Consider the following 15,615-nt stretch of genomic DNA (forward strand, 5'->3'; position numbering starts at 1 on the left):
TCCAAAAGTGCCTTGCTGGCTGCAGTGTGATTCCTTTAGTAAATGCTGTCGAAAGTCTTTGCTCTCTGTGCTCTCGCTTCTCCCTGCCCTCCCCAGGGAGGGGTTTCACACGGGTGACTCCCAGGGTGGGGAGAAAAGAGACTGTCACTGATGAAGGTAAAACAGTGCCCTCTCCTGTCCCCTCTCCCCGCTCGCAGCACTGGTCGTGCACCAGCAAGGGTGGGGGACACACCATGCGTGATGCAGACTTTTGGGGGATAAAACGCTCCACGGAGAGCGGGCCGGAACAGCCCAGCTCCGTCACTTACACGCGTGGGCCGGAACAGCCCAGCTCCGTCACTTACGCGCGCTTTCGCACGTGATTTACGATAGGGACCAACCTGAGGTTCGGTGCCGTTGGGAGCGCCGGGAGCATCGCTGATGGTGGTGGCTGGTGTCATCTCAGCCCTGGGAGGGGGGTGAAGACTTGGGCACTTTTTTCCTGCAGGAAATTGGATATTTCCGTGGCTATTGCATGAAAAATGAGCTCCTATTAAACCGTTCCCTGAAATGTCTCCCTTGGTCATTTCATGACGCGGTTTTTATTTTTTAGTGACAGCCACCAAGAGACCTGAGAAACATGGGAAAGTAAATAAATAAATACAAATAAAATATCCTAAGAAGGCGTTTTAAATATAAGCCTTCATTTTTCAACACTGTTCTAAACAGGAAGATGGAAACAGAAGTGGATTTGATGGGTGAAGTTATTGTAACATGACAACTAATGTTTAAAAGTCTTATTTCAAGGCTGTGATTCCCAAAGATTACAGCTATGAAAGAGAGCTTTCTTGCTAACTGATGGAGTGTTTCATTCCAGATAGAACAATTTGCCTGGTATCTGAGGTAAATAAAACCTACCCATTAATCTTATTTTACAAGTACAGCATGCTAACAAGAAGGCACAGGCATCATGCATGTAGCTATACAGGATCCTGGGCAGCAGACCAGATATCCTACGCTCATCTTGGGGGTGAGCAGGGCAACGCGCTTCCACGCTGCGCAATTGCCTAAGTAAAATAAACCCACATGTAAGAAAAGCCAACTCCTAAAAAAACCTAAAACAGAGAGTGACAATAGTGTAGACTGGAATGGAACAGAAACACCTTTGTTCAGATCAACAAGTCCTAAAGGAATCACACCTAACCTGTTATTTTGGCAGCAGTCAGAAGAAAAGGGCCATACAACCAACTCAGCAGACCCTCAGCAAGCTCAGGCTTTTTAGTTGTAGACAGCTCTGAGAAAAAAGGACTAGACTCTTCTCCTCGCTTTGTATAGATCCTGCTGCTCCCCATGTTGTCCTTCAGTGGAGCAGTGGCCACAATGTCCCACGGTTTCCTTGCTTTTTTGCTCAATGCGGTATCAGATCAGCCTCAGGGAGTAACTGCACCTTACACCAGTTCAGATCTGGCAATATTCAGGAGATACGGAGCTACTCGCAGTACGCTTTCCTTTGGAGCAAGCTCTTCGGTGTTTGATCTACTTTCTACTGATCTACGTCCCTAAATCCTTAGTGGTCCTTGAACGGCTCCTCCTGTAGCACTACCTCTCATACCTGTTGGATAAGCGCCATTAAAATTCCAACAGCAATTGCATTGCTATGTCACATGTATATAAACCAAGGTGTTTAAAATACGTAATCTGATGCAGGAAATATAACAAAGGCGAAAGAAAACAAATCAGAAAGTCACGTAGATAATTTTGTCTAAGAAACAAAAAACTCAGACTGCAAACAAATTTTTGTCAGTTCAGTAATTAAAGCAAAGTCCATATGGCTTAAGAGAACAGTCAAAGTGCACAGAAGGCAGTGGGTTTTTTGTTTGCTTTGCATTCCTCTTCACAGTAAGCTCCACGTCATCCTCTTTGGAGCCTCTTCTCCATCCCACACACATCCTATCCAGGTGCAGAGAGGGGGATGGCTCACAGGGTTTTGGCTCAAGCTCATGTCTTTGCACATCCCTCGCCATCTAATGAGCTGTGGATCATTATCCCAAACTCAAAAGCCCTTAAACACACCCACTGGAGTTTTTGGTTTTGAACTTTTTCTTTCTGGAGCCTTTGGAGAGGAACGGCAATCCAGCGCCAAAGCTATCCAGAACCTGTATGCACCAAGAGCAGCAGTGCTCAGAGGCGGTGCCAAAGAGTAAAAGCAGTTCTGAGATCATTTGCCTTGTCCAAGAAGAAAGGTGACAGCAGGGCTGAGCTTGCCCTTGGACCTCTCCTGTTCAGGTGAGGTGCCACCAGGCTACTTCTAACCAGCCCCCAGGGGCAGGAACAGGCAGCCACCGTAATTAACGCCAGGTTGGTTTCAACAACCTGCCTCGAAGACACCATCACCCAGTGCCACAGCTGTCCCGCGTCCCTCCAGAGAGGACAGGGAGAATTTGCAATAATAACCGTGCCCACACGTGCCCTGACGGGACGTTAGCAAGCAGCAGGATACCAATTTTCCTGGCCGACCTACATCCACCTGGGAGGAAACGCCAGACACTGGAGTGGCAAGGACTCGCCTACTTCTAAATCCACCTTTCAAACTCTTGCGGTAAAAAGTCTGGTGATCCAGGACTGCTGCTGGGTCCAAGGGCTGGACTTGGATTCTTTAAACCCCTGACAACCTCCTTGTGAGCAAACAACTTGCTGCTAAACATGACAGACTCAGGAAAAGGATAGAAAAGAAGAAAACAAAAAGGGAGCTATACAAAAGAATGGAAAGTAAACTAAAAATCCCCTCTCTTCTTTCCAAAGGCTGTAGCTTCAAGTGCACGAAGCAGCCCGTAAACGTGCACAAGGTAATTCATGACCCTAACGCTTGAAAAACCTGGTTAGCTTCATTTGGAGACACTTTGTTGCTTCTCCCAGATACGAAGCTGAAGAATCAATAAAAGGCACCTGTGGACACCAAAACTCACCCTGTCTGTGTGACATGCCTTTGTACTAAAAAAATAAAATCAAACCAACCCAGCTACCGTCTACTTTTTTACAGACCAGTAAGCAGCACTGCAGAGTCTGGGCGAGAAAGGATGCTCAACTTCTATTGACAGGGCAGCATAACTTTGATGATCAAAACCCTCATCAGTTAGCAGACTCTCTAGCTTGTCACTGCAATCTTAATCGAAAGATTCCTCTGGCTTGCTGGGTTGTGTCCTTTGACTTTTAAAAAATGACCAATTCAAATGGCACATGCGGTCCACGAGGGAGGATGAGAGCCACACCAAAAATAAACTGACCTTGCATCTGAATTCTTCCCACTCACTTCACCCACCGCTCTCTACAGCGCTCTTTTGAGCCATCTCCTCTTCTAAAGGCCCTGGAGTTGGAATATTTAGAGAATGCAGCAGGGCCCATTTGAACAAGAAAAGCAGGTCAGTAATTCAGTATAAATACACCAGTAGTGAGCCTAGAGCAGACAGCGTGACACATCTGAGCCTAAGTTGATCAGCCAGTGCTCCTAATGTGGGGAGCAGCAATGAGGAGAGAGGAGGTGTCTGCTTTTCGCATAAAAATTTGTCCCTTTTCTATATTTTCCTGCTTGACCTTGATGACAGGAAAAAATTAAAAAGGAAAAACAAAAAGAAAATGAGTAGAGAAAAAGGAAGAAAAAGGAGCCTGGGAGGTTTTATGTTTTCTCTTCAAATCACATCACAAAGTCACTCATTGCATCTAGGGAATTCACCTCCTTGTTTGGGAATGGGGGGACAGGAGGAGGGGAGAGAAAGAAAGAGGGAAGAGAAGGGCATGGGAGCTGCTTCCTGAAGCAGTGTTACAAAAAGCGGTTAAAAAACCCCTACTATTCACAAGTGGTTAAAATCATCACTTCTCAGAATTCCTTTTTTTTTTTTTTTTAGCAAAGGTTCAGCTAGTTCAGCTCCATATTTTTAGAGTTGATTGTCTTCAGAAAAAAAAAAAAAAAAAACCCCAGCCTCATTCGCGTTCCCATCTGTTTCTACCCTGATAGAGAAGTTACCCACAGTTCGCCGCACCGGTCACGCACGCACACAGTCACTGCGATGGGTCCCTCCGAGTGCCGCCGGCGGTTCGGCTGTATCCTCCAGCCCCGTCTCAGACGAAGGAGGAGAACCCTGTCACTGGAGTCCGGGAGCCGGGCGTGGGCTGTCCCGTTGGGGTGTACACCCCTCCTGAGCTCTGTGTCGTGATAACAGTCTGGAAATAGGGTTCTGTCTCGCTGGCGGCACACTCCTCGTATCTGTAGGATGCCGGGTGCTTCACCCCTTTCTGCTGCCGCTTCCATGAGTTGTAATACGTGGGGTCGCTCATGTAATGGTTCACGAAGGAGTGCTTTGGCAACTCATCTTCATAATCCGAGTCAGTAGCCTGGAGCATCAGGGGGGAAAAAAAAAAAAACACAAAACAGTCATTAGCATCTGTGATTTAGCCTGTTCCACTCTAAAAGAAATTAGAGACAAGTTTAATATCACCAGCTGACAAAAGCTGTAATTTTAGGGTAGGATGGTTTCTAGTCCAAGTGTGATACATGCTGGACCGTAGAAAAGCACTGTGCTCTGGTTTAGCCAGGCTTCGCTGCTAGAGGGAGAGTCCCCCGACGAACGCTGGCGATAAGAGATGCAGAGAAATCACTGCAGAGCGCTGCGGCGGGAGCTAGGAGTTCCTATTTTGACACAAGATGCAGGGAAGTGTAGAGACGTCCTAGGGAAACCAACAGCTTTCAATCGCATAATCAAAAAGATTGCAATTACAATTGAGAATCTCCCTTCTGATGCAAGGACAGAAAGAACATCTTCCATGCAAACGCACTGAAGTTAGCCAGATGTGCTGCTGTTTGTGCTGGTCAGACCAGGCCACCTGCGCAGTACTCTGGATTTGGCTTGCAAGCCCCGTTAAGTATTGAAAATTAGTTCCATTGCTGAAAGGGAATTAAGCAAAATCACTTTTTTTTTTTTTTCAGGCAAACAACTCTATCTGTATGTTCCAGCTCATTATTGGTGGTAGAAGGCGCACAACCAGCGGCGACAGAAGGAAGAGAATGGAAAATCTGGAAAAGAGGAACTGCCAGGCAGGAGGGGTTGCTTTCCTGGGATGGCTCCGGCACAACCCTGTGTTCAGAGCGGATCTTACCCCTTGAAACATTTATGCACGGTGGCTGGATAGCTTCAAAGCTCGTATCAATATCGAGCGGGAGCTCTATTGAGATGTAACCAGATAAGCTTTGTGCATCTGCCCCTCCTGTGAAGTACTGCTGCCGTGATGCAGCTGGAGGAATCACAGAGGGCTCATACATCTCCTCCGAGTACAGAGACCATGGCAAAGCCTGGGCCACAGTATCCAAGCGCACATTTTCCTTCTGTTCCCACTAATGTTCCCACCAATAACAGCCACATCCCATACAGCACGCAAACATTTACCCAGTCATTTCCATACCTCATGCCTTCTCTCAGAATCTCTGGTTCGAGCATGCAAAAGCTGTTATTCCTTTTTTCCCCTCCCGATAATCTGCATAGCCGATTCTAAAGGCCATTAACTATCAAAGTAGTAGCTGCCTGAGACATACCGGAGAGAGACGGGTAAGCGCAGCTCGTAACAGTTAGTTGCTGCAATTAGTTTCAAAAGGTTGGTATCGTTCTGATCTATGACACCACACAGCAAACACACATCCTTCTTGATCCTATCTGCCACACAACTAGTCTCTCCTCTAAAGCTCCTTTTTAATGGTCTCTGAAGAACAATCCTCAAATGCCTCGCGAACCATCGTTTGAAAAGGGCACCGCATCCATCATCCCACTTCTTTGCTTAGATAGCTGCTTCAATACTATTTTGTGCCCATTTTCCAGCACAGAGGATGATGGACAGGGCTGAGAAATTTTTCCCAGAGTTTTCCAAAAGTCTGAGCAAAGCAGCTCTTTACAGCTTTGCAAAATTTCCCTTCCCCCATTAACCATGCTTTGGCTCTTTCAGAATTACATACTGTTTGCTTATTTTACGAATGCAAAGCTTCAGGTGCCTTGACACATAATTAATATTACAACAAAACCCTATCAGCTTCTAATAATTATTCCAGAAGGAACTCAGCAGGTCTATCTCCCAGAAAAATGCTCCTTTGCGCCAGCTGCCAGCCTCAGGAAGCCAACACCCTCCAAAGACCTTCCTGAACGGCTGGGTTTTGCGGCGTGCCTGGAAAATCCCCAGGTTTGGGCCCCTTCACAGCCAGTGGGTGCAGAGAGCAGCCCCGGAGTCTTGGCACGGCTGCAGGGAACCTCCTGCCAGCGCTGCCCTCTCTATTTTTGTAAGGGGCTCCAACCAGAGTGCCTCTGATGACCGCAGATGTGGCGGCATGGCAGAGCGTGGCAGCAGGCAGCAATAGCTCAGGCAGGCTGGTCCTCAGCTGCAGAAGCAGCCAACTTTACCTGCAGACCAAAAGATCCCCAAATCCAGGTTTCCTCTATTCTTATCAAGAATCAAGGTGTTGCACTGTGCACCAGCCTACACCTCCAAACATTCTGCTGCAGCTCCATCGTCTAATGTTAAGGTAAAAAGCGCCTGGGAAGCTGGGGGATGATCACAGAATCGTATAGATTGGAAAAGACCTTTAAGATCATCGAGTCCAACCATAAACCTAACACTACCAAGACCACCACTATACCATGTCCCTAAGCACCTCATCCAAACGTCCTTTAAATACCTCCAGGGATGGCGACTCAACCACTTCCCTGGGCAGCCTGTTCCAATGCTTGATAACCCTCTCGGTGAAGAAAAATTTCCTAATATCCAGTCTAAACCTCCCCTGGCGCAACTTGAGGCCATTTCCTCTTGTCCTATCACTTGTTACCTGGGAGAAGAGACCGACCCCCACCTCTCTACAACCTCCTTTCAGGTAGTTGTAGAGAGCAATAAGGTCTCCCCTCAGCCTCCTTTTCTCCAGGCTAAACAATCCCAGCTCCCTCAGCCGCTCCTCATCAGACTTCTGCTCCAGACCCTTCCCCAGCTCCGTTGCCCTTCTCTGGACACGCTCCAGCCCTTCAATGTCCCTCTTGTAGTGGGGGGCCCAAAACTGAACACAGTATTCGAGGTGCGGCCTCAACATCTGGATGATGTGGGCATCCAGAACAAAAGTCTTTACACCCTGAGCAGAGGCCGATGGTTATGGATCACTCACAAAAGCAGCACCTGAAGGTGTGAACTCCTCTAGCTGTCATGGATGTGCTCCTTCCATCAAAGGCACTGCCCTTGCCATGCCTTCTGACTCCTTCCCCAATCCACCATCACTTACTGACCCAGCCACGCTCAGCCACCCCCCAGAGAGACAAGCCCCTGCTGAACAGATGGATCACAGCTGAGTTGAGGTGTCATAAGCATAAGGAGAGAAAACCCCACCAACTTCTAGTGGCTCCTTACTGGTCTTCCTGATGTCCCCAGAGACATACAGAAACATAAAGACGACTAAAAGGCTGGAAGCTCTAAGAAGAAATGCTGAGAAGAAGCTGTATCCAGAAGACCGACACGTGATTTGATAGGTATAATAATACTGATGCAGCCATTTGATTTCTGTCCATCACTAGCAAAATAATACTCACCCACCAAACTAATATACTTTCTGTACCTAAGCCAAGTTCTTTCGAGATTGCCAGAAGTCAACATAATAAAGAGGAGAAACTGGGAACACTTTTAGATGGGCTGCTGCCATTTGAAATACAGTGTCACGTGGACTTGCCATGAACAGAAAGAGGGAATTTAAAACAATACCACCTGCTGATAATCTGTCCACTAATTAGTCCATTATACCAACTGAAAGAGAACACTCCTTCTGTGTAAGTAAGGCCAGCGCCTTTCAGAAGCGACTTTCATGAAACATGTATCGCTGCACTAACTTCAGCCTTTCGCCATCATAAGCACTGATGCTGGAAAGGATAATCTACTTGTTAGTGTCAATACAATGCGTTTTCTTTGTGTTTCCTTCAGAATAGGCAGGAACTGACTATTCCGTCCATGTTTCTAAAGTATCTTCTAAGGTCTGCGCTGAACAAGGTACTAATAAGCACATAACCACCCTCACCAGCAAGGAATTCTCTAAATTGCCATCCCACATCCCTCTCTGCCCTGATGAAAATCAAGGAGTAGCAGGATAAACCTGTTTTGCATGACAATACAGACAGCTTATACTAGAGGATTACTTTTTAGTGGTTTTTAAACTATTGAGTAAATAGAAATGCTGCAGGGCTTTTTACTTGGTTTTCGGTTTTCTCCCTTCCCTGCGACTGTGGCTTTGTTACCTTGGAAACCTCCATAGGCTGGGGCGTGATTGGGTGTGCGGTGACATTACAGACTGTCAACCAAAGGGGCATGGATGCCTACGAAACAACAAATACAGAAAATGAGAGGCTATTTAAGTATTTTATTGATAGCACAAAATGCACAAGTGCAGTTCAGTCGCAAGTCAGCGACCAGAGTTGGCTAGCTTAGTCAATGGGAAATTTGAAAAGAGTTCCAATCATCTTTTTTTTTTTTTTTTTTAAAGTGACTGCATAAGAAACAACCTTATGAGATTATTTCTAAATACGTAGATGGCAGCAGTTTCTTTTGGTTGCCACGAAATGAATATGCTGTAAAAGAGACAAGGTAACCCGGTATGCAAAAAGATTTCTCCAGACACGGGAACCCTTGCTTATTTAATGTGTCACCTGCAGCTGGTTTCCACATGGTGCCCAACTTGTCAAAATCGTTGGAGAACTTTATTGGAAACAAGTTAAACCATATTCCCTATTAAGTGTTAAGTGCAAATTTATAATATCTTCCTACAGAGCTGAGAAAGCAAAAGTCAGTCAGACGGCAGAGAGCAGCTGGGAAGACCAGAGCATCGCCAGCGTTCAGCACTGACTGATAACATGCGCAATCTGTGAGAACATTATCTCCTGAAAACAGGTTTTCGGAGACCACAAGGACACGTGAGAACACCCCCCACCCTCCCCTCCCCTCCTGTGAAACTGCTCTTCTGTGGCTGGATGACATCGCAGATATATCATCAAATTTCTGTACATGGTGAACACCAAATTTCTTCAGATTAGCTGTCCAGAGCCTTGTCCACTTGACTCATTATCTAAAAGCCTATTATTATTAATCATTTAGAAATTACACTCTTAGCACTCTCTTGCTCCGTACCTGCCAATTAAACTACTTTAACCTCATTAACAGTGCTGGTGTTTGGCTTTCACGACATGGAAGCAGTTAACCATTTACTTAAGCGTAACTTAAGAGTACTGCTTGGTCTGCTTAATTTTCTTCGTTTCTCTCTCGCTCTCCTCAGCAGGAGGGAGCTCGGAGGAAGGCTCCCAGGCAGCGGTGTTGTAAGGGCAGGCAGTCAGCCCGAGAGCTTCTTGCAGACCGCTTCATGTTCAGTAAACCCCAGGAGACTTGAAGCCAGTGAGCTTCCTTCTTTTCCATATAAAATCTTGACACCTCGGGCAACAGGGGTAAGACTAAGCAGCAACAAGATGACATGCAGGTTGAAAGCAAAAGCACAGGTTTTGGCCCTGCCTACCCTTACGTGCATTGTATTAAGCGGAATTTGAGATCCACGCAAAGATGTATTAGAGGAAAACAGCATCAGGACCCTCTTCGCTGCAGAGGACCAAAACTGTGTAGAGCTCTTGTATAAAAAGATATCTTTAACTCTTCATATAACGGGAAACATTCCTGCCTGCTAAGAGAGATGGAAATTCTGAAGTTCTTGGAAAACAGAGCTTGTCTGTTAAGATCTCCTTTGAGAATAGAAACAAAAAGAAAAGACAAACGGGGAGAGCTAATAGGTACAGGAATACTTGAAAAGAGAGTGGTCAAACATCTATACCCACCTCTGCCCCAACCCACCTTCACCTCCTGTCTGTACCAGCCAACATAAACAGCATTTTCAGGCTGATCAAAAGGCAGCATCTCCTATTGCTACCTCTACTGGGAGCGTATTAACATTTCATGCCTAAAAGCACTCCCCACCACAAAAAAACCCAGGCATCAAAGACATTATACAGAAGGGCTGCATATCTAAGCCCCAAGGAAAAACAGGAGGCATATTTTGTTCACATACTCGCATGCACACACAGATTCACAAAAACACTAGAATCTCAACTGAGACCTTCAGGCTCAACTGCAATACACAGTAAATAAATAATATTAATAATAGCCTGAGAAAAAACCCAAAAATCACTTTCTTCTGTGTTGTACAAACAGTGCGTATAGAAGGCAGAAATGACACCGTGCAAGCAGAATTTTGCGCGTTACCAGGAAATACCACATGGGGCATTGAAATTAATGTCAAAAGGTGCCAGTGCTAAATTCATGATCATGCTCAGCAAACTGTTTTAATGACAGGTTTAATGCTGGGTTGTTACAGTGACATGACCAAAGCACTATGGGTTTAATCCGGAGGGTAACGCTTGTGCATTGCGTAGAGACAGCAGCTTGAGCTACACCAAGGAAAGCTGCCTGCACGACGGGTCGGCCACCGGGCAGCACAAAGCAGCAAGCTGTCCGTGGTAATTAAAAGGAGGTGAGAGCTAGGTAGCCAGGAAAAGCAGCTGTAGCTGCAGGTGCAGAAAAGCTACAGATGAAAACTGTCATCTTCTTTCACTACTTGCTGCTCTTGATTTATTCTTGCTAGAAGGGTCAGGTTTGGAGTGGTTTGGCCCACTGCTCGCTTCTTGCGCTGTCAGTTCAGATTCGTCAGGATCTCAGCTGCCAACATAGGCTTTTAGAGACAGATTTACCTTTCTGGATATCCCTTGAACTCTGTCTATTCACCCCTGGCCACTGTTGGACTTTCACAGACCACAGGCACTTTCTTTCTCCTTAAAGGGGATATAAGACATAAGATGGAGCACTGCCAGATGGATAATGCCGGCATACACCCACCTTCCTTGGAGAACAGAGTCTAAAGGCAACTCGAGCAGAAGGCTCCTCTTGAGTTAGACTAAGGCTGCGGGCTGGGGTGTTCAGAAACCTGAATGCTGGGCTCTCACAGCCATGGCCGTGTGCTCCCTGGCAGGTTACTCATTCCCCACTTACTCCCTCTGTAACAGAGGCAGCAGTTGTCACCACTCAAGGTCACTCTTCCAAATCTTGGTGTTCGCTGGAGCTGTCTATAAAAAAAGGCACTGTGGAAACTTCAAACCACATCCCATACTTCAGTCAGTGCAACAATCCAAAGTGTGTCCCACCTTCATCCGCATCTAGATAACTAGCCAGCTGGTCATTTTGCAGCATATATGCACTTTCTCAAAAGCGCTCCAAGTTTGCAGCCCGCAGGCAGAAGGGGACGTGCAACTCCTTACCAGAGAGGCCAGCGCACACTGGCTGACTGATTGCACTCGCCTTTCTACATAACACTAGAAAATATTTACCAAGGCCAGGTCTGGAATCTGCTGTGGCTGGGTTCTACTTGTAATTTTTTCTTTTGACATTTTAATTTTAAGATGTGATGTGAACAGCCTAACGAATGGGACATTTTAAGATCCCCAAGACAGACAAACAATGACAAAATGGTATAATGCAGGTATGGGATTGGGACTTCAAAGACTTGCCAGGATTCGGCGAGGAAGTTAATGTCTGTAGCGACTGGGCAACATTTGGCAAGGCAAAGGGAACCCTTACCTCCGACTCCGACACTTCTAAGGGCTTCTCGTTCAGGCCCAAGCCCTCGGTCAGCACAGCTCCATTGTACTTGTTGCAGATATCCTCATCAGAGTAGTGCAGCCCCCCTGGGCTTGGGCGAGGAGGAGACCTAGGAAACGTAAAGGGTGAGCGTATGGGATGTTGTCATTTCTCTGAAATGATGCAATTAAATCATACTTAGAAGCCAGCATCACAGCCTAGGGCAGTGACTTGGGCATTAAAGTCCTCCATACATCCTCCAGACAATGGTCTCTCCCCTTTGCCTGTTTAACAGTTGCTTGAAGCTAGATAAAAAGCCATTTCCGAGAGCGTGGTGTTCCCAGCTTCTTACCTGGTTCCATTCTTCTTTGAGAAGGTGCTCTTGATGTTCAGGTGTCTGCTGTTGAGCTCTAGAGCAGTGAAGCCTCCGTTATCCAGGGTGACCGACTCTTCCACGTTGGAGATGGTTTTACCTGGAGCCAGGCAATGAAAGATTCAGCTAAAACAAAGGCACTTTTCCTCCAAATACAACTGTAAGAGCTAACTTTTCCTTCTTCGTGTTTTATGACATCATTAATTACTTGAAAAATCTCTTTACCTTTCTTACTGGCAAATGAGAACAATCAGAGTGGAGGAGAGGAGCTTGTCAGGAGTGTGAACTGGTAGAAGGAGCCAAAAGAGGGGAAAGGAGGAGTCGTGGATGGATGTATTTCATTCAGAGGTAAGTATCTAAAATAGCGCAAATGAACTGTGCTCCAAAAGCGCTTATTCTTGTCTTTTGACTATAAATAGAAACCAGGTGACTAATTCAGGTGGCCATCGAAGATGTCCTAAATCAAGCGTTGTGAATCCCATTCATGCTGACTGAAGCAAAGCAAGAGAAAGTAAAACTAGGAAAGGCAGAAAAAGAGGAAAAGGAGGGGGGAAAAAAAGGCAGGAAAGAAAGCAAGAGAAAGGGTAAGCGGATAGCAAATGGGAAAAGGATGTCAGAGCTGTAATGAGGATAAGATATAGATGTGAGAAATCACTGGACAATGTAAGGCAGGGAAAAGGACAGGGGACTGACAGAAGAGGGAAAATACAGCAAAGTATATTATTTCTTGTGATCCAATATAGCAAGAGCTTATTCTCTCCCATGCTCATTCTTTGTAATCCCAAAGGTGTGAGCTCAGCTCGTGTTCCGGGGAGAAGGGCCGGTTGCACATTGCGACTTTGCAGCAGACAGGTTCTTTATCCTCAGCTTCAATTTCAGTGCTGCATTAAGACTCGGTGTGAACACTGATATCTGACAGTGCAGGTCAGACCTGTCTTTTCACGTCTGTCCCCCAAACACAGAGCAAAACTAAGATGATGAGAGATTTCCTATGAGCTACGCATACAAATATGTAACAGTATTAGCTCGGTAAAATGCCATGGTATTCATACATCTTATATCTCATGGGACTGAAATCTGATTCTCTAACACTTGTTAGAAGTGAATTATAAAGAAAGAAAAGATCTTCACTTTGGGACTGAATTACTAAATACTGCCTGGAAGACTCCTTCATTATGTTAATGCCTAAGAACAGGTAGCGCAAAGACCCATCCACCTGATCCTACTCATTAATGGGCCTTTTTTGGCACCTCCAGGCATCAGGGCGATTTCTTGCTGGAGGTGGAAGAGGCTATCAGAGAAATACGCATGTGAACAACCCTTCCAGAACTTTATCATGTAAGGAAAAGAAAAGGTAAAAACAATATTCAGAGCTCAAGAACTAGGCGTTTTGAAAAGGGACTATTTTAACATTCCTAGTTATAGAGCGGGTAGCTCCTGTTTCCTTTCAGAAAGGAGACTGGTAAAAATCATAAAGAAATGGTAAAGAAAAATTCAAAGCTTGATGCTCCTTATGTGTTAAAGTCTAACAGGTCCAGATAACCAAGACACCTCCGAGCTGCTTGGCCCCCGGCCCAGCAACTGCAGCTTGGCTTAGGGAATGAATGTGAGATGCAGGGCACTCTATTTAATATAAAGGAGTTGTGATATAGTCCTCACACATACAGACCTAGAATATTTGCATTGGGTATAGCCATGGAAAAGCAGAATCTTCCTCCTTCTCCTCATCTATCAGGGAATGATGACAAAGCTAAATGAAGTCTCAGCTCATTCCTTTTTTGTGGTCTTCTGCCAAGCATTTGACCCAGACTCCTTGGCTTTTGCTACAGTCCCTGGGACTTCCAGATGCTGTCCTTTCCGAGCCCAGGGCTGGTTAGCATCCAAAACCTGGTAAGAGCAGGCACCCTTTGCCCAGTATGGCTATGGGCAAAAGCCATTTCTACCAAACCAAACAGCAAAATAATCCGAGTCTTCAGCCAAACAAAACAGCTATAAGGACAGTCCACGCTCATTAAATCAGGGGTTCAAAGGGAAGGCATTTCTAATTCCCGCAGCTCTTGAGAGCGTGTGCACAGCACGGAGCCCATGTCTTACCTGTGCTACAGTTCTTGTACTTCTTGCTCTGGCCGTGCAGGACCAATGCAAACACCACCAGGAGGATGAGGATCAGACTTGAGAGAGCCATCACCAGCAGAAACCACCACTCCTCGTAGAAAGGGGCTTCTGTTTGTGCTGAAAGAGCAAAAACCAAATAACAATTCCTCTTTATGCTCCTTCCAAATTTTCTCTTCTTCCCCACAGTGAATGATGCACGTATAATAGTGTTCAGGAGAGAGAGGTGTTCAAAGGAGGTAACATAGTCTACTCTGCAGTCAGACTTTCAAGGGCCTTGCTGACACCTCTAAGATGGCAAACAGAACAGGAGCATATCACAGCTCCAACATCTCCGCAAGCAGCTTTCACACACCCGGAGCAGCGCTCCAGAATCCCTTAGCTCGGAAGAAGTTACCACCAAGTGAAGAGAGGAAGGTTTCTTCCCACAGCTCCGCACACCTACATTTCCTGAGTACTGTGGTATGCTTAGCACTCCCTGGGTCAAAGGAACCACTAATATATCTGTCATGACCCACGATTATTCCACTTTTGAAGAGGCTTGTCCTGCCAAAATGCTGCTCAGTGGCTCTTTGAAAAATACAGCTAGTGCCAGGGAACAAAGTACACTGGGTTCAGTGTCTTTCAGCACCTCCATTAACTCTAACTTCCAACGTCCACTGCTACTCTATACCGTTTCTCCGCCAGCTTAGCCAAGCCTGATGTGCAGCACGTAGGTATCAATTCAGTTCCCTGGATTTCGTGCGATCTCAAGTAATTTCACCCCATTTGACCTCAATTAGAGATGCAAAAGGATACTAACTTCCCCTTTCTCGAGTTCTCTCGCCAGTCTTGGTTTCAAGTAATAAGTATTGTTATTTTCTTGCGGGGATATTCTCTTTGTCAGCATCCCTCAGCATTGTGAAAAAATGCTACCGCTGGAGCACAGCCAGCAGTTGTAGATAATTTCCCTGTAGTCCATAAGGTAGAAGAACACCTGGTAGGAACGGGCGAGGCCAGGAGACCAACTTCAACCCCTCACTATCACTGAACCCAGGCACTCTTTCCCCGACTGTCCTGAGCCCTAGATCTAAACACAAGCCTGTTGTAAGCCTGGCGATATGAGCTCAGATTTGTTCCAGATCACTGGGTATTCTGCAGCAGTGAAAAGCAGCCACGATCTTTCTTTGCTAGGAGGCCAGTCCAGGCCAATAAAGTCCTAAAGGCAAACTGCACAAGCCATGCTGGGCTGAGCAGATTCAGTGCAATTTATACCTCCCTGTGCTAGCTGAAGTGGCCAGCCTAAAATGCTTTATACTTTTACGACTGTGAATCTCAACGGAAACCTCTTACTTTCATGCAGCAATTTAAGATGAACACTGAAGCATCAAAAGGAGGTGAATTAAATAGTTCTGTTCAAGTGGAGAACTTACAAACAAATGGTTTATTTATAAAAAGCATCACAAGGAGCTGCATGCCCAGCTTCAGCGGAATAATGTCTT

The 15,615-nt window shown here is 45.9% G+C and overlaps 1 protein-coding gene across 3 annotated transcripts in view; it reads right to left on the reverse strand.

Annotated features, from left to right (window-relative positions):
* Nucleotides 1–318: 318 nt before the first annotated feature.
* The window catches only part of SDK1 (sidekick cell adhesion molecule 1), a 430,085-nt gene continuing 414,788 nt past the window's right edge, over nt 319–15,615 (reverse strand). For all 3 annotated transcript variants that reach the window (XM_075515084.1, XM_075515081.1, XM_075515083.1), the window contains 4 exons: nt 14,117–14,254; nt 12,002–12,122; nt 11,650–11,779; nt 319–4,368 (listed from right to left, as the gene is read on the reverse strand). In XM_075515084.1, the coding sequence (XP_075371199.1) occupies nt 4,096–4,368; nt 11,650–11,779; nt 12,002–12,122; nt 14,117–14,254 (662 nt within the window). In that variant the 3' untranslated portion in view covers nt 319–4,095. The remainder of the gene's footprint in view (nt 4,369–11,649; nt 11,780–12,001; nt 12,123–14,116; nt 14,255–15,615) is intronic.

This window comes from Mycteria americana, chromosome 12 (genome assembly GCF_035582795.1).
Source record: "Mycteria americana isolate JAX WOST 10 ecotype Jacksonville Zoo and Gardens chromosome 12, USCA_MyAme_1.0, whole genome shotgun sequence".
Classification (NCBI taxonomy): domain Eukaryota; kingdom Metazoa; phylum Chordata; class Aves; order Ciconiiformes; family Ciconiidae; genus Mycteria; species Mycteria americana.